Source organism: Macrotis lagotis, chromosome 1 (genome assembly GCF_037893015.1).
Source record: "Macrotis lagotis isolate mMagLag1 chromosome 1, bilby.v1.9.chrom.fasta, whole genome shotgun sequence".
Classification (NCBI taxonomy): domain Eukaryota; kingdom Metazoa; phylum Chordata; class Mammalia; order Peramelemorphia; family Peramelidae; genus Macrotis; species Macrotis lagotis.
In genome coordinates, this window is record NC_133658.1 from 837,039,108 (window position 1) to 837,057,749 (window position 18,642).

General features: G+C 34.8%; 1 protein-coding gene and 1 pseudogene across 1 annotated transcript in view; both read left to right on the forward strand.

Moving 5' to 3' along the window:
* The first annotated feature begins 1,701 nt into the window (after positions 1-1,701).
* LOC141507470 (NACHT, LRR and PYD domains-containing protein 12-like) overlaps positions 1,702-18,642 on the forward strand; it is a 107,523-nt gene continuing 90,582 nt past the window's right edge. The window contains exons 1-2 of the mRNA XM_074215149.1: positions 1,702-1,925; positions 3,106-3,178. Coding sequence (XP_074071250.1) covers positions 1,702-1,925; positions 3,106-3,178 — 297 coding nt within the window. The remainder of the gene's footprint in view (positions 1,926-3,105; positions 3,179-18,642) is intronic.
* On the forward strand, positions 15,376-16,224 carry LOC141508592 (vesicle-associated membrane protein-associated protein B/C pseudogene; annotated as a pseudogene).

Sequence of the window (18,642 nt, forward strand, 5' to 3'; positions counted from 1 at the left end):
CATTAAACTTTCTGCCCAGAACTGTACACTGAATTCTCAAATATCAGTTAGGAATTTTTGCCCCTATTTTATGGGAAAAAATTAGTAGATAGAAAGTCCAGAAGAAAATGAATACTCAAGAAGGAAAGTGGGACAATGATGTTGAGAATATCTGGTGAAATGATGGTAGGGTAGGAAACATCTCAAGTAATAGATGGAATGTGAAAAGATCAAGAGAAGTCTAGAAGAGATTGAGAAGCTCCTTTATGAAGTATAAATGGAGAAAACATTCAAGAATCATATAAAATAAGAAGGAATGGATGGATTAAAATCTGCTTCTTCAAAGAAAATGCTATAGATTTCAATTTTTCTTATTCTACAAATATTTCTGTTATGTTGGTCATAAATTGTGACATTAGTTGCTTTCTAACACAGTCCCTTAAGTTCTAATATCTCTTTTGAGCCATTCTGAATTATTCCTTTGTAATACCACAATCACTTTGGAAAAACACAGAATTCTGTATGTCAAGGGGCATCAATTAAATTTCTTTTATTTTGAGATATTTGTTCTTTGGGAAATCACAGCCCTCATCTTCCCTTCTAATTTTAGGATTCTATCTGTTTATTGTTCTTTGTGGACTATTTGTAGTTGTTCAGTTGTTTTAGTCTTGTCTGACACTTTGTGTCAATGGAAGAAAGGAGTAGTGAAAATCCTAGAATGTTAAGGGCAAATTCTATTTTAATATAGTATTATCAGTTCTATATTATGACATTCATAGAAATGTTACCTCAAGTCATCTTAAGAGAGAAAAGGACACATTTGAGTGTAAGGGGGCAGGGTGGGAAAAGATTATTAAACCAATTCCTTAAGGCTGAAATGATTTAAATAATGAAAATGGTAAAATAAATTGATTTTGGCAGAATTGTGCCCATGATATAGTTCAGTGAATAGCATTTTTTTGCCCCTAAAATTCAAAGGTGCTAATTTAAGGGTTGAATTCTGATCATGATTAGACTGTAAGCATGGGACTCAGGACAGTTTCTCTTCAAACTAGGGGTCATCTAAACAGAGCCCAGTTACTGATTAAACTCTTTTCTTTTGGGAACAAAATTACCCTATCCTTGCTGATTAACTTTACACTCATTAAATTCAAATGTCAAAGTGTAAGGTTAGGTCTATCAGAGGTATTGTGCATATCATTGTTACTGTTTTCTATGTGTCTTAGATCCTGCAGGTATAAACCTTCCTTAACAATTGTAAGGCCCAGTCTGGGACTGAAATCAATTTAAGAGTTTGATTTACCTGAATACTGTATGAATCATTTTGAATTGTTTGATAGAACTTAAAACAAATTAGAAGCAAAGTCACTTGAAAAGAGTTGAGATTATATCCTGCATTTATAAGTTCTTAAAAAGAAGACTGAAAATATTTACTTGGCAACATGAGAAACTTTGAACCTGAAGTAGAAACATCAAGATTTGGCAACTGATTGCATGTGTGAAGTCAGGAGAAAACATAGGAATTTGTCAGTGCTACATTCTCTGTTTCTGGTTATAATTTTCCCTTTCCCCCAAAGGGGGACAGCACCCAGTTTCTGCTCTTCAACTCCAAGTTTCAGAGGTGTGGACTACACCTAGGCTTGCTTCCTGTTTTAGGGAACTTCGACTTTTTCTGTCCTCTAGTCACAGATAGTCTGAGTCAGGGCAGGGGAGGGGAGCGCGATGGAGGAGACTGTCCGAGTCTGGCTGCTTCGGCACCTGGACTACCTGACTTCAGAGGAACTGGAGAAATTCAAGTTTTACCTGGTTCCCTCTCTCCCCCGTGGCCGCCTGGAAGGGACCAGTCTTGTCCAAGTGGCAGATCTGGTCAGTTCTCTAGGGGAACAAAAGGCTTGGGAGCTGTCTCTGAGCATCTGGGAGAAGATGGGCCTGAGGGAGCTGTGGGAGTGAGCCCAGAAGGGTAAGGGTTCACCTGAGGACTGGGACTTCCCTGTCCACTAGTGTGACTCCCAGACTTTCCTTCCTTTCTTCTTTTCGTGCTCCCTCTTTCCTACCTTGGAACACTCTTCTAGGGCTTCTCTGAGACCAAAATTACTTCCTATTTAATCTGAGTACTTTATCTCTAAGGAATGTGTGGTTCTGCAGGGGCAGGCACCATTTCATTTTTATGTTTGTAGCTGCAGCTCCCAGCCCAGTGTTTGACATATCATAGTTACTCAATAAAAGCTTACTTACTAATTTCTGACCTTTGACTTTTGAATAAGACATATCATAGCTTCTCAGTCAAGGCTTATCTACTAATTTCTGACCTTTGATTTCGAATTAGAGGATCCCATTGGGATACATGACATAGGGCAGAGATAGGGAGGGTCACCTCTATGATTTTCCCTAACTGTTAATAGGGGAAAAGTGTTATCCAGTCACTGTTCCCTGAAACTGGAGAAGAATTTGTTGGCCATGAGGAGAATTTGCTGGTGGCAAGAGAATGTTCAGGAGGTGCCAGTAGATGGGGAGAGGACTGGAAGAGAAAGGGAAATGATGGATCTGGGAGAATGAAGCTAAGGGAAAATGATTTCAGCTGTGGTGTCCACTGAGAAAAGAAGTGATGGAGAAAGGAGCAGATGAAATGAATGTATAAAGTTTCCATCAATGGGTGTCTCTCAGTACCAGGAGGATGTCCCAGAAAAAAAATTAGACTGTTGAATTCAAGACAATATCCTGGAGTCTGTGTTGAGTCAGGAGCAAGGATGGAAGTTTCTTCTTTTTCTAAATGAGTGCAAGAAATCAATTAGATGGCATTCAAAATTGCACAGATAAGAAAGAATTTGATTATTGTAAATAGTCTTTTGTGGTTGAGTCAAAATTCTTTGCAAACCCACATAGGGTTTTCTTGTCAAAGCTACAAGAGTATTTTCTCATTTTTTTCTCCACCTCGTTTCATAGATGAGGAAATTGAGGTAAATAGTGAAGTGATTTTTGTCCAGGGTCACACAAATAGTAAGTGACTGAGGTGAAATTAGAACTCTGGAAAATGAGTCTTCCTGGATGCAAGTTTAGAGTTCTATCCATTGTGTCATCTAGTTGTCCTAAACCTCAGTGGGTTATTGTCAAAATGTCACCCCATAGGGATGTAGACTACAGGACTAGATCATACCCTCTGTACGCCTATGGCCACTCCCATCCAGTGCATGATTTTCAGGTACTTTGGTTCAGAGGGAAAGAAGAAACAGGAAAAAACAAGAATTGTCACTCAAACTTCTAAAGTGTAGACATTGAGGTAGGATATTTGAAAGAGTGCGGTATTACTCTAGCACTCATTGGGCTCTCAGCCTTATTCGGCCTTACAAACACTGAGATCTGAACCCTCAAGGTTTTAACACTTCCTGTAGGAGTCATAGTTGTATAGAAGAGTTTTCTTAATATCAATCTCCATTTTAAACATCTGAAATCCATCATTAAAAAAGTAAAAACCTCATATTTCACCTGAAATTCAGACAAGAACCAAAAAATTCACATTAAGTCAAACTTCTACTCAGCTGGAGACAAAAGAGCCCTAAATCTTCTCTTTTCTTGCTCCTGGGCAATTCAGAAGATCCTCCTACTTCCCTGAGATCCAGATCAAGTTGCACTTCCTTCAGGAAGTCTTCTGAAAACCATCAACCTTCAGACATCTCTCCATCGGCTCCCAGTTATCTGCCTTTGGTACAGGAGCACTGGCTCACTTGGTGCTTCAAAAATTCTTGTTCAATACTTGATCAGCTACCTCATTTAGTTAAACTTTCAAAGTCAAGAAGCCACATTATTGTGTTTGTATCTGTCCACAAGCTTTTATTTATGAAGATGGTGGCGCTGAAACCTAGCACATTTCATTCCGGCTCCTCAGGGTTCTAACTGAAAGCTACTCCTTCAGGGTGTCCTCCAGGTCCATTCCTATTTTCAACACCAAATGATCTACTTACACAGTAGTTGGGTCTCTCATTGTCTTTTCTTTATTAAAGCGGATCTTGAATTAGTTCCTGCTCTAGGATTTCCATATCATCTGGTCAGTAACAAGTGTTACTGGAGAAGTTCAGCTTCAGTTATTTTTTTCCCCATCTCTTATCCTAGACCTCAAGTTGTACGTTAATGGGGTTACATCAATAAAATTTAAGGGGATGTACTGCAGGAATTTGGACAACTTTGTGAACCAATGAGTGAATTTAAGTCTTGTGAGTAATAGTAGGTAACATACCTCCTAGGAAGTCAAAATGGAACGATACCAGCAGTGTCCTTGTTTAGGATTAGGGTGGAGTGGTCTATTCCTAGAGGTAATAGAAAGTTTATTGATGAGGAAAATGAAATGATCAGATCTGTCTTTGGTAATATGACTCTTGTAGTAGTCCATTAGATAGAGATGGGGGAGATTTGAGATGAGATGCTGATGAGTTAGGAGGTTAATGGAACAGTCCAGGAGAGAGGTAGTGTGTTCTTCCATTCAGTGACACTGATATGACATGAATAAGACACTTCTCTAGGTTCTTGGAATTTTCTTAGGCTTTCCCCCATGCCTGGAATTCTCTATCCTCATTATCTCCTCAAATTGAATACAATTTGAAAAATTTAATGTTTAAGTAAACATTTATTTTATAAAGAAATTTTTAAGTAATTAAATTAAAATGTAATAAAATATGGATATCTTTTAAAATTAAGTGATAGAGATGTTTATGCATAGATTAGTTCCCCCTCATTTCTATTTGAGTTTAATATCACTAATGTAAAAGAACTCATTGTACAAATGCACACTCTCAGTCAAAGAGTAGAAATGCCTAAGAATTGTATATGATTTATAAACATGGGTCCCCATTTGAAGAGAGCACATGTATTGAGGGGTAGGTAACATGTCTTCTGCATGAGTTTTTGATAACTCTAGGACTACTCTCTACCAAATCTTCCTCCTCTTGGCTGCCAAGTCTCCAGGGTATCTTAGTGATAGTTCTACTTTATTTTCTTTGAAGGATGATAGTTGTTTTTCGAGAGATTTTATTTATTTTGAGCTTTACAATTTTCCTCTAATCTTACTGCCCTCCCCCACCCCCCTTATTTCTATGGTATACATTGATCTAAGTTAAGAGAGAAGTTGAGCGAGAGAGAGAGAAATCATATCCTTATGAAAAAAATAGAAGCATAAGAGATAGAAAAATTGCAAAATAAGATGTTTTTTTTTTTTTAATTAAAGGTAATAGGCTTTGGTCTTTGTTCAAACTCCACAGATCTTTCTCTGGATACAGATGGTATTCTCCATTGAAGATATCCTAAAATTCTGTCTGATTGTTGTACTGATGGAATGAGCGAGTCCTTCAAGGTTGATCATTAACCCTATGTTGCTGTTAGGGTATATAATGTTTTTCTGGCTCTGCTCAACTCGCTCAGCATCAGTTCATGTAAGTCCTTCCAGGCTTCCCTGAATTCCCATCCCTCCTGGTTTCTAATAGAACAATAGTGTTCTATGACATACATATACCACAGTTTTTTAAGCCATTCTCCAGTTGCATGAAATTCATTTAATTTCCAGTTCTTTTCCACCACAAACAGGACTGCTATAAATATTTTTGTACAAATGATGTTTTCACCCTTTTTCATAATCTCTTCAGGGTATAGTCCCAGTAGTGGTATTGCTGGGTCAAAGGGTATGCACATTTTTGTTGCCCTTTGGGCATATTCCCAAATTGCTCTCCAGAAAGACTGGAGGAGTTCACAGCTCCACCAACATTGTATTTTCCACCCAAATCCCACATCCCTTCCAACACTGATCATTATTCCTTCTGGTCACATTGTCCAGTCTGAGAGGTGTGAGGTGGTATCTCAGAGATGCTTTAATTTTCATTTCTCTAATAAGTAATGATTTGGAGCAATTTTTCATATGACTATGGATTGCTTTGATTTCCTCAGTTGAAAATTGACTTTGAATATCCTTTGACCATTTGTCTATTGGGGAATGGCTTGTTTTTTTGAAAATTTGACTCAGTTCTCTGAATATTTTAGAAATGAGTCCTTTGTCAGAAATACTAGTTGCAAAAATTGTTTCCCAATTTACTACATTTCTTTTGATCTTGGTTACCATGATTTTGTCTGTGCAAATGTTTTTTAATTAAATGTAATAAAAATTATCTAGTTTGTTTTGAATGATGTTCTCCATCTCTTCCTTGGTCATAAACTGTTTCATTTTCCATAAATCTGACAAGTAAACTACTCCTTTATCATCTAGTTTACTTATAGTACTGTTTTTTACATCTAAATCCTGTATCTATTTTGATATTATCTTGGTATAGGGTATGAGGTGTTGGTCTAATCCAAGTTTCTGCCATACTAACTTCCAATCTTCCCAAAAGTTTTTATCTAAGAGAGAGGTTTTATCCCAATAGCTGTATTCTTTGGGCTTATCAAACAGCAGATTACTATTATCCTTTCCTTCTATTCCAGCTAATCTATTCCATTGATCCACCATTCCATTTCTTAAATAATACCAGACAGTTTTGATGATTGATGCTTTATAATATCATTTTAGTTCTGGTAAGGCTAAGCCACCTTCTTTTGCTCTTTTTTTCACTGAATCCCTGGAAATTCTTGACTTATTATTTCTCCATATGAATTTACTTATAATTTTTTTAACTCATTAAAGTAATTTTTTGGAATTTTCATTTCTAGGGCACTAAACAAGTAGTGTAATTGCAGTAGAATTGTCATTTTGATTATATTATATTAGATCGGCCTATCCATGAGCAGTTGATGTTGCCCAGTTATTTAAATGTGACTTTATTTGTGTGAAAAGTGTTTTGTAATTGTTTTCAAAGAGTTTTTGAGTCTGCCTTGGCAGGTAGACTCCCAGGTATTTTATATTGTCTAAGTTTACTTTGGATGAGATTTCTCTTTACAGTTCTTTCTGCTTTATCTTGCTAGTCATATATAGAAATGTTGAGGAATTATGAATGTTTATTTTATATCCTGTGACTTTCCTAAAGTTGCTAATTATTTCTAGCATTATTTTAGATGATTTTTTTGGGATTCTCTAGATATCTCATCATGTCATCTTCAAAGAGTGAGAGTTTTGTCTCTTCCTTCCCAATTCTAATTCTTTTAATTTCTTTTTCCTTCTCTTATCACTGAAGCTCACATTTCTAATACAATATTGAATAGTAGTGGTGATAATAGGCATCCTTGTTTCACCCCTGATCTTATTGCAAATGCCTCAAGCCTATCCCCATTGTATATGATGTTTGTTGATGGTTTCAGGGAGATATATCTTATTATCCAAAGGAACAATCCATTTATTCCTGCACTCTCTAGTGTTTTTAGTAGGAATGGGTGCTGTATTTTGTCAAAAGCTGTTTCAGCATCTATTGATATAATCATATGATTTCTGATATGTTTTTTATTGATATAATTAATTAATATTAACATTTTTTTCTAATGTTGAACCAACCCTCCCTTCCTGGTATAAAACTTTCTTGTTCATTATGTATTAGACTAGTAATAACTTGTAATTTTTTTGCTAAAGTTTTAAGATTTTTGCATCTATATTCATCAGGGAGATAGGTCTGTAATTTTCTTTCTCTCTTTAACTCTTTCTGGTTTAGGTAACAGCATCATATTGGTTTCATAGAAAGAGTTAGGCAGAGTTCCATCTTTCCCTATTTTTCCAAAGAGTTTATATAGAGTTGGAACCAATTGTTACTTAAATATTTGATGGAATTCACTTGTGAATCCATCTGATCCTGGAGAATTTTTGTTAGGGAGTTCAATAATGACTTGTTGGAATTCTTTTTCTGCGATGGTGTTATTTAGGTATTTGATTTCCTCTTTATTTACCCTGGACAATTTATATTTTGGTAAATATTCATCCATTTCACTTAGATTGTCAAATTTATTGGCATAGAGTTGTACAAAATATTTCTAAAGTATTACTTTAATTTCTTCCTCACTGGTGGTGAGTTCACCTTTTTCATTTATGATACTAGCAATTTGATTTTCTTCTTTTTTTAATCACCAGAGATTTATCAATTTTATTGTTTTTTTCATAAAACCAGATTTTGGTTTTATTTATTAGTTCAATAGTTTTCTTGCTTTCAATTTTATTATTTTCTCTAACTTTTAGAATTTTTAATTTGGTATTTAATTGGGGGTTTTTAATTTATTCTTTCTCTAAGTTTTAGTTGCATATTTCATTCAATGATTTCTTCTTTCTCTAATTTATTCATGTAAACATTTAAAGTTATAATATATCCCCTGATACCCTGCTTGAGTGATTCCCATAGATTTTGGTATGTTGTTTTATTATTGTTATTAACTAGAATGAAATAATAAAATCTTTCTGTAATTTGTTGTTTGAGCCACTCATTCTTTAAAATGAAGTTATTTAATTTATAATTAATGTTGGGTCTCTATCTCCCTGCCCCAATATTGCATATGATTTTGACTGCATTTTGATCTGAGAAAGAAGTATGAACTACTTCTGCTTTTCTGCAAGTGATCATTAGGTTTTTATGCACTAGTACATGGTTAGTTTTTGTGTAAGTACCATGTACTACAGAAAAAATGTATATTTCTATCCCCTAAGATATACTTATCTAGGTTTTCTAACAATCTATTTACCTCCTTAACTTCCTTCTTGTTTATTTTATGCTTAGATTTATCTAAATCTGAGAGCAAGAAGTTGAGGTCTCCCACTAGTTGAGTTTTGCTGTCTATGTCTTCCTGTAGCTCTTTCAACATCTTCCCTAAGAATTTGGATGCTGTACCCTTGGGTGCATACATATTTAATATTGAAATTACTTATTATCTATAGTACCTTTTAGAAGTATATAGTTTCCTTCCTTATCTCTCTTTTTTTTAGGTTTTTTTTTGCAAGGCAAATGGGGTTAAGTGGCTTGCCCAAGACCACATAGCTAGGTAATTTTTAAGTGTCTGAGGCTAGATTTGAAGTTGGTTCCTCCTGACTCCAGGGCCAGTGCTCTATCCACTGCACCACTTATCTGCCCCCTTTCCTATCTCTTTTAATGCTATCTATTTTTGCAGCTGCTTTGTCTGAGATGGATGGCTACCCCAGCTTTTTTCACTTCAGGTGATATATATTTTGCTCCAACCTTTTACCTTTACTCTATATGAATCTCTCTGCTTCAAATGGATTTCTTGTAAATAGCATATTGTAGGATTCTGGCTTTTAATCCACTCTGCTATTCACTTAAGTTTTAAGGGAGTGTTCTTTCCATTCACATTCAAAGTTTTAATTACTAATTCTTTATTGCCCTCCATTCTATCTTCCCACTATTTGTTATATTTTCTTCCTTTTCTCCTTTATCCATATTCCCCAGTAATTTGTTTCTGAATACCCCCACCTTCAGTATGTTTGCCCTCCTATTTCAATCCTCCTTCCCTTTCTTTCCTCTTTACTTTTACCCCCTTCTTTCTTCCCTTCCTTCTGTTAGTTCTCCTTTTTCTTCCCTCCCTGTGCCCCACCTCCCCTTTCTTCTTTTAATACTTGAAAGGTAGATACATTTCTTAAACCAAATCTGATGAGAGTAAGAATCAGGTGGTTCTGACCACCTCCCTTCTTCCCCTCTATTGCAATAGGTCTTTTGTATCTCTTAATGTAATGAGATTTACCCCATTCAGTCTCCTCCATCCTCTCATCTCCTTACTGTCCCCCCTTTTTTAAGGAGGTATTGTTTTTGAATCGTTCTGAGTCACAAAAAAGTCGTGAGTGTCCATCACTTCTGGCTAAGTATATTTTCTCTAACAGAGTTAAAATTCTTGAGTGTTATTAGAGTCTTTCTCCCAGGTAAGGATATAATCAGTTTTATCTTATTAGATAGCAGTCTCACAGACAAATCATGAGTGTCCATCACTTCTGGTTAAGTATATTCTCTTTAATAGAGTTACAGTTCTCAAGTTATGAGAATCTTTCTCCTGGGGGGGGATATAGCCAGTTTCGTCTTTTTGGATAGCAATTTTTTTCTTTACCCTATTCTTTTTTTAACCTTTTCTATGTCTTTTCAGTTCCTGTTTGATGTCCAAATTTTCTATTTAGCTCTGGTCTTTTCATCAGGAAATGTTGGAATTTTCTATTTTGTTAAATGTCCATCTTTTTGCCTGGAAGAGAAGGCTCTGCTTTGCTGAATAGTGCATTCTTGGCTGCATTCCAAGCTCCCTTGATCTTTGGAATATCTCATTCAAGGCACTTTGATCCCCTGATGTTGATGCAGCCAGGTCCCACCATTATCCTTTCCGTGGTTCCATGGTATTTAAATTGTGTTCTATATTCTAGATGTAACAAACAACATAAAATAAATGAGAATCCAAATAGGATGATACTTGATTTATTATCCTTAACTAAACATTTTTCCTTGCTGGAATCTTATTTTTTATTTTAGAACAAAAGAAAGCAACAGAAACATTTCTTGTGCCTAAGCCTATCTTAATGGATTTTTCATTTTGTTTCATAAGTTTATTCACTACCACCAAATATTCTCAGACTCTCAAAAAGAAAATGAGATTCTTCAGGAATTGAATCTTTTTTTGGTTATCATTATTATTATTATTATTTACAAAGAGAGTAGGGTTAAGTGACTTGCTCAGAGTCTCACAGTAAAGTATTAAGTGTCTGAGATCACATTTGAACTCACCACCTTCTATTTCTGCCACTGCACCACCTAACTTCCCCTAGGAATTGAATCTTATACATGTGATAAGTTTAAAACACTAATGTAGGGGTGGCTAGGTGGCGCAGTGGATAGAGCACCAACCCTGGAGTCAGGAGTACCTGGGTTCAAATCTGGCCTCAGACACTCAATAATTACCTAGCTGTGTGGCCTTGGGCAAGCCACTTAACCCCATTTGCCTTGGGGAAAAAACACCTACCCCCCCCCAAAAAAAACCCTAAAACACTAATGTAACTCTTATCTATGCTATGAAATGGCAACAAGTTTAGATCAATATAGCAAGATCCTTTCCATTTACAACAATTACAGTAATTTTAAATGCTTTTAATACTAATCTGATGGCTAATTAGTTTGATATTTCAAAGGCAAACTTCCAATTTGAAAATAGATGTTTTGCTTTGAGAGCTATAAGCAATACCATCACATTATTTCAGTGAAATAGCTTAGAGATTTGAAGATTTAGTAGGTCTTACTCCATTAAAAACTTTTATAAACATTCGTTTCCTGAGAGTGGTTCTCTTTCTTGAAAGGAATAAATATTCTTGATGTTAAAAAGACAGTCACAGACTTCATGAAATCACTTAGTTGGAAATATGTAAAATGATTGATTTCTCTGTCTTATTCAACCTTAAAGCAAAAAAAAAATACTCTTTAAAATTGGAATTTTTTAAATCTTGATTGATGTAAAATTATTTTCAGATAACATAAATAAATCTCTAAATGTTCGTCACATACAATAAACCTTATCATAAAGTTTCTAACTATTTCTAAGTATTACTTTCCTTGAGCAAAAGGTGTTTACAAAAGGAAAAGATTCTGTTTGTTTATGATAGGGAGCACACAACAATTTTTTATTGATATTTTTTCCAATTACATGTTATAAAAGATTTTTAATGTTCATCCACTTGCATATTTATAAGTTGCACATTTTTCTACCACTTTTCCTTATTACTCCCCTCCCCTCTGTGGCAGTCTAGTAAAAATTGTACATGTTCATTTATATTTAATATATTTACATATTAGTCTTTCTTTGTAATAGGAATTAGGACTAAGGGAAAAGAAAGAAAACTATGAGATAGGAAGGAAAACTAGAAGTTTGAAAAAAATGAACATAATATACTTTCAGATTCTATGTTTTTTTCCCCTTCTGGATGCGAATGGCATTGTATGAAATGCATCCCCCACAGTGTCCTTGATCTCTGAACGACTGAGAAGAACTGCATCCATCATACTTGAACAATGCTCTTGTTAATGTGTACAACATTCTCTTGGTTCTGCTCCCTTTGCTCAGCATCTGTTCATGTAATTCTTTTCATGCTTCTTTAAAGTCTGACCACTCATGGTTTCTTAAGAACAAAAGTGCTCCATAACATTCAAATATTATAACTTGTTCTGCTATTCCCCAATTGATGGGCATCCCCTCAATTTCCAATTCTTTGCCACTACAAAAAAAAAAACATAAATTTTTGAACATGTGGGATATTTCCCATATTTTATGATTTCTTTTGGCTATTAAATAGCCTTCCATTAGTGTTGCTGGATCAAAAGGAATGATTAGTTTTATTGTTCTTTGAGCGTAGTTCCATATTGCTCTCCAGAATAGAGGGATTAGTTCACAGGTCTACTTACAGGACATTACTTTCCCAATCCTCCCACAACCTCTCCAACATGGATTTTCTCTTTAAGTCAACTTAAGCAATCTTATTAGGTATTAGATAGTACCTTATAGTTGTTTTAATTTGCATTTCTCTTATCACAAATGATTTAGAACATTTTTCATATGATCACATATAACTTTAATTTCTTCATTTGAAAACTGTTTATATCCTTTGACTTTTTTTAAATTTAGAAATGACTTGTAACCTTAGGAATTTGATTCAATTCTCTATATATTTTAGAAATGAGACCTTTAGCAGAGCCCCTAATTGTGAAAATTATTTCTTAACTTTCCTTTTTCCTTCTAATCTTGGCTGCATTCATTTAATTAGTGCAATACCTTTTCAATTTAATGAAATCAAAATCATCTACTTTGCAATTTATAATATACTCTTTCTTGTTTGGTCATACAATTCTCCCCTTTCCATAGATCTGATAGTTATTTCTTGATCTGTTAATTGGTCTTTTGGTATCACCTTTTATGTCCAAATCAGAAACCCATTTTGACTATATTTTGGTATAGGGTGTGAGATCTGAGTCTATGCTTAGTTTTTGCCATACTATTTTCTAGTTTCTCTAGCGGTTTTTGTTGAATAGTGAGTTCTTATCCCAGAAGTTAAGGTCTTTGGGTTTGTCAAACAGATTACTATAGTTATTTACTGCAGTATCTTTTGTACCTATTCTAATCCACTGATCCACTACACTGTTTTTTAACCAGTAACAGAATGTTTTGATGACTGCAGCTGGCTTTATAGTATAGTTTTAGATATTGCATTTTTTTCATTGATTCCCTTGATATTCAGGGAACTTTCTTGCTCTAGATGAATTTTGTAACTATTATTTCTAGCTCTGCAAAATATTTTTGGTAGAATTATCATTGTTATTATATTACCTTGGTCTGACTATGAACAATGGACATTTTTCCAATTGTTTAGATCCTACTTTATTTCTGTGAAAAGTATTTTGTAATTATGTCCATACACTTTCTTGGTTTGTCTTGGGAGGTAGATTCCCAATTATTTTATGTTGTCTACAATTACTTTAAATGGAACTTCCCTATGTTTTGCCCTTGGACTTTGTGTATATACACAAACATATATATATTTATATATATATGTATATATATATATACATATATATATGCTGTTGATTTATATGAATTTATTTTGTATCCTGTTACTTTGCTGAATTTGTTGTTTCAAGGACTTTTTTTAGTTGATTTTCTAGGGATCTCTAAGTATACTATCTTATAATCAGCAAAGATACAAAGCTTTGCTTTCTCATTGCGTATTCTAATTCCTTCAATCTCTTTCTTATTGCTAAATCTAACATTTCTAATATTATGTTGAATAGTAATGGATAAAATGGTTAACCTTGTTTCATCCCTGATCTTATTGGAAATGTTCCTAGCTTATCCCCATTACATAAAATGTTTGTTGGTGGTTACAGAAGGATACTGCTTCTTATTTTAAGGAAATCTTCATTTATTTTTATGCTCTATAGTGTTTTTATTAGGAATGGATATTGTATTTTCTCAAAGGCTTTTTCAGCATCTATTGAGATGATCATATGATTTCTGTTGATTTTGGTATTGATATATTCAATTATGTTGGGGGGCCTACCTTGTATAAATCCTCCCTGATCATGTGTCCTAGTAATAACAACTTGATATGATCACTTTGCTATAATTTTCTTTGTTCTGTGTTGACTCTTCATGGATTGAGTATCAGCACCATATTGGTGTCATAAAAGAATCTTTGCAGAATTTCTCCTATTTTTAATAATAGTTAATGTAGAATTGGAATTAATTTTTCCTTAAATCTTTGGTAGAATTTACTTGCAAATCCATCAGGACCTAGAGACATTCTCTTAAGAAATTCTTCCCTTTCTTTTTCTAAAATGGTGTTATTTAAGTATTTTGTTTCCTCTTCTGTTAATCTAGGCAATTTGGATTTTTGTAAATATTCATCCATTTTATTCAGGTTATCAAATTTATTGCTATACACTTAGGCAAAATAACTCCAAATTATTCCTTTGATTTTCTCCTCATTGTTGGTGAGTTCACCTTTTTCATTTTTGATACTAGTAATTTGCTATTCTGTTTTTTAACATTATATTAATCAAAGGTTTATCTATTTTTTGGGTTTTTTCATAAAGCCAATTCTTGGTTTTATTTGTTAGATCACTGGTTTTCTTGCTTTCAATTTTATTAATCTCCCCTTTGATTTTCAGAATTTCTAATATGGTATTTAGTTGGGGATCTTAAATTGTTTTTTTTCTAGCTTTTTTAGTTGCATGCCCAATTCGTTGGTCTCTTTGTATATAAAATTGATATAAAAATTTCCCTAAAATCTACTTTGGCTAAATCCCATAAATTTTGGTATGATATCTCATTGTTGTCATTTTCTTGGATGAAATAGTTGATTATTTCTACGATTTGCTGTTTGATCCACTCTTTCTTTACAATTAGGTTATTTCTTTTCCAAATAATTTTGGATTTATCTTTCTATGGTCCTTTATTAATTTTTTTGCATCATGATCTGAAAAAGTATGCATTTATTATTTCTGTTTTTCTATATTTAATTGTAAAGTTGTTTGCCCTAGTGCAGGGTCAGTTTTGGGAGAGGTGCCTTGTACTGCAGAGAAAAAGTTTTCTTTCAGTTTTCTCCATAGGTCTAGTATGCTTATATAAATATATATGTATATGTATATATATCCATCCATACATACATATGTATATGTGTGTATATAAAGTTTTCTAAGTTTTTATTCACCTTCTTAACTTCTTTTTTGTTTATTTTGTGATTAGACTTATCTGATTCTGAGAAAGAGAGGTTGAAGTCTCCCAGTCAGTTTTGCTGTTTGTCTCCTTGTAATTCATTCAACTTCTTCTGATAGAATAATGATACAATTTCATTGCCTTTAATGCCTTTTAAGAAAATGGAGTTTTGCTCTCTCCCGGCCACGCTCCTCCGTGGCCTCTCTGTGCCGTCCTCCCGGCCCCCGGCGCTGGTGCAGCTGCGAGCAGCCGCCGCCGCCCCCTCCCCCCGCACCGAGGAACATGGAGAAAGTGGAGCAGGTCCTGAGCCTGGAGCCGCAGCTCGAGCTCAAATTCAAAGGTCCCTTCACAGATGTTGTGACCACCAACCTAAAGCTTGGCAACCCTTCTGACCGAAATGTATGTTTTAAAGTGAAGACTACTGCACCCCGTCGTTATTGTGTGAGACCCAATAGTGGAATTATTGATGCAGGAACATCAATCAATGTGTCTGTGATGCTACAGCCTTTCGATTATGATCCTAATGAGAAAAGTAAACACAAGTTTATGGTTCAATCTATGTTTGCTCCGACTGACACTTCAGATATGGAAGCAGTATGGAAGGAGGCAAAACCAGAAGATCTTATGGATTCAAAACTTAGGTGTGTGTTTGAATTGCCAGCAGAGAATGATAAACCGCACGATGTAGAAATAAATAAAATTATGTCCACAACGGCAACAAAGACAGAATCATCTGTTATGTCTAAATCTATAAGTTCTTCTTTGGATGATACTGAAGCTAAGAAAGTAATGGAAGAATGTAAAAGGCTGCAAGTAGAAGTTCAGAGGTTACAGGAGGAAAACAAACAATTTAAGGAAGAAGATGGACTTCAGATGAGGAAGACACTGCAAAGCAACAGCCCAGTCTCCGCTTCAGCCACCCTTGGGAAAGAAGGGCTTAGTACCCGACTTCTGGCTCTGGTTGTTTTGTTCTTTATCGTCGGTGTAATTATAGGGAAAATCGCCTTATATAGGCAGCATGCAAAAGCTGGTAAATTGGACTCATGGATCTGCCATATCATAGGATTTAAATTTATTCATAACAAAGAAATTAATGTATGACATCTCACAGGTCTTGCCTTTAAATTACCACCCCCCCTCCCCCTGCACAAATATAACATAACATAATCTCCTAGAAAGTTTGAAATGTACAGTGAGTAATTGGGGCAAAATACTAAATGCAAAAAGAATGATCTTTACTAAATAACAAGGAAAATCTTGGTTAATCCTCAAATGATAAGTTGTAAATGTAATTTTAAACATTTTTAGACCTTGGTACATGTTGCTGGATTACCTCTTTTAAATGAGAAACTGGTTCTTTAACTGCTAGAGCTCCCCCATCAGATAGTGGGAACCAGAGCTAAGGCAGGAAGGGTCAGGAATCTCTGTAAAATATATTAATCCACCATACATACTGCTCATAAACTTGAGAGTTTCTGTCCATGTCTTCAGTTCTGTATAAGTTACCAATTATTTTTTGGGAACTTAAGTGAATTGAGTCAGAAGCTGAAAAGAATTAAGTGACTGCATTGAATATGCTAGTCATAGATTTGAGGCATATATTGATAAATGGTACACAACATTTTAGGAGAAAGGTCATTGCCTTGTTCTCTTAACGGGACCAAGCTAAACTGCTATTGGTTCGTTTAGTTGAATTAAACTGTTACTCAGAAATGTTTGATGACTATTTAATTTATTTAATGTATTTCATCTCATGTTTCCTTATTGTCACAAGGTTATGACTAATGCTATGGCATAGAAGTCACTGCTCTTAAGGCTAGTGGGTTGACTTGTCATTGCTGCTGGAGAACTGTGGGATCCTTCTGTCTCCTACTTTTTTTGAGGGGCGGGGCACTACATAAAAGATTTATCTGAATATTGGAAAACAACGGACAGGAAATGTTTTTCTATGTAAATAAATAACATCTATCTTGGGAAGGTGGGAAATTATACCTGTAGTAATAATAGTCAACTTTGATTACCCTGCTGATGGAGGGAGTAGCCATAGTGCAGATAACCTTTAAAAAAAATGTCATTTTAATGTCATTCTTGAATTCATCCTACTTCACCTTCCCTCACTGTGCTTGGCCTCAGTCCCTTTCCTCTACTCCCTCCCCCTCCAATTTGGCCCTTAATTGGAGGAGCAACATGAAAAGTTATCCCAGTAGTATGGAGGGCACAGTATTCTGGAAGTAGCTAAGGGAAATAGTCCTAGAGCCAACTGGGAGGCAGGAGAGAGGAGACCCATTCCAGATGAGGGACTGGTGGTTGGGGGGGCGACCTTCCCCCAAACTGACCCACAAGCAGATAATTGAGAGTTGACTGTAAATTAGTTCTATGCCGTAAATGACCAATCCTGTTGGACTATGTAGCATCTTTAAAAGAAAAAAAAATTAAATAAAGCCCCAAAATAAAAAAAAAGAAAAGAAAATGGAGTTTTGAGGCAGCTAGGAGGCACAGTGGATAGAGCATGAGCCCTGGAGACAGGAGGACCTGGATTCAAATTTGACTATGTGACCTTGGGCAAGTCAATTAATCCCATTGCCTTGGAAAAAGAAAAACAAAAAAAATAGACAATGATGTACCTTTCTTATTTCTTTAATGAGATCTGTTTTTGTTTTTGCTTTGTCAGAGATCAGGATTGCTATCCTTGATATTTTTTACTTCCTTTGAAGTGTAATATGCTTTGATCCACCATTTATCTTTATCCTGGGTACATATATCTGCTTCAAATGTATTTCTTGTAAACAACATATTGTAGGATTCTATTTTTTAATCCATTCTGTTATCTTCTCCCATTTTATGAGAGAGTTTATTCCATTCACATTTACAGTTAAGATTACTGATTTTGTATTTCCCTCCATGCTATCTTTTCTTGTTTATACTCTTCTCTTTCCTTTCTTCTTATCCATCCTGAACAATATTTTGCTCCTTTTCCCCTTTAGCTTTTCTTTTAAGTTTAAATTTTACTTTTACCTTTGCTTTCCCTTTTTGAAATCAGTCCCTTATTCCCCCTTCTTTACCTTTATCCTCCCACTTCCCTGTAGGGTAGGAGAGATTTTTAAACTCAATTGGGAATGTATGTTATCCCCTTTCTGGTCAAATCTTTTGAGAGTAGAATTTACTCAGTATTATCAAAGGTTTTTATGCCTCTTCACTTGGTGTTATTTAATGCCTTGCAGTCTCTTTGGTATAGTACTGCGTTTTATGACTTTGTTTTAAACTTTTTGTTGAAATATATACCTTTAATCTGTCCTTGTAGAAGTGTCATTCTCAAGGTTTATTGTTTGATTGCTTGATTGATTGATAAACAGCATTGCCTTATAATCACCAAGTACCCAAACTTCTTCTGTCTCATTTGAAATATACTTCTCAAGAGTTATAAATCACATCAATTATAATTGATTTATAATGACCCCTCTTTTTACATACCCTCCACAGACACATAATCCTCATGAGCCAAAGCATCATGAAAAGGAAAATTATTTATACCTC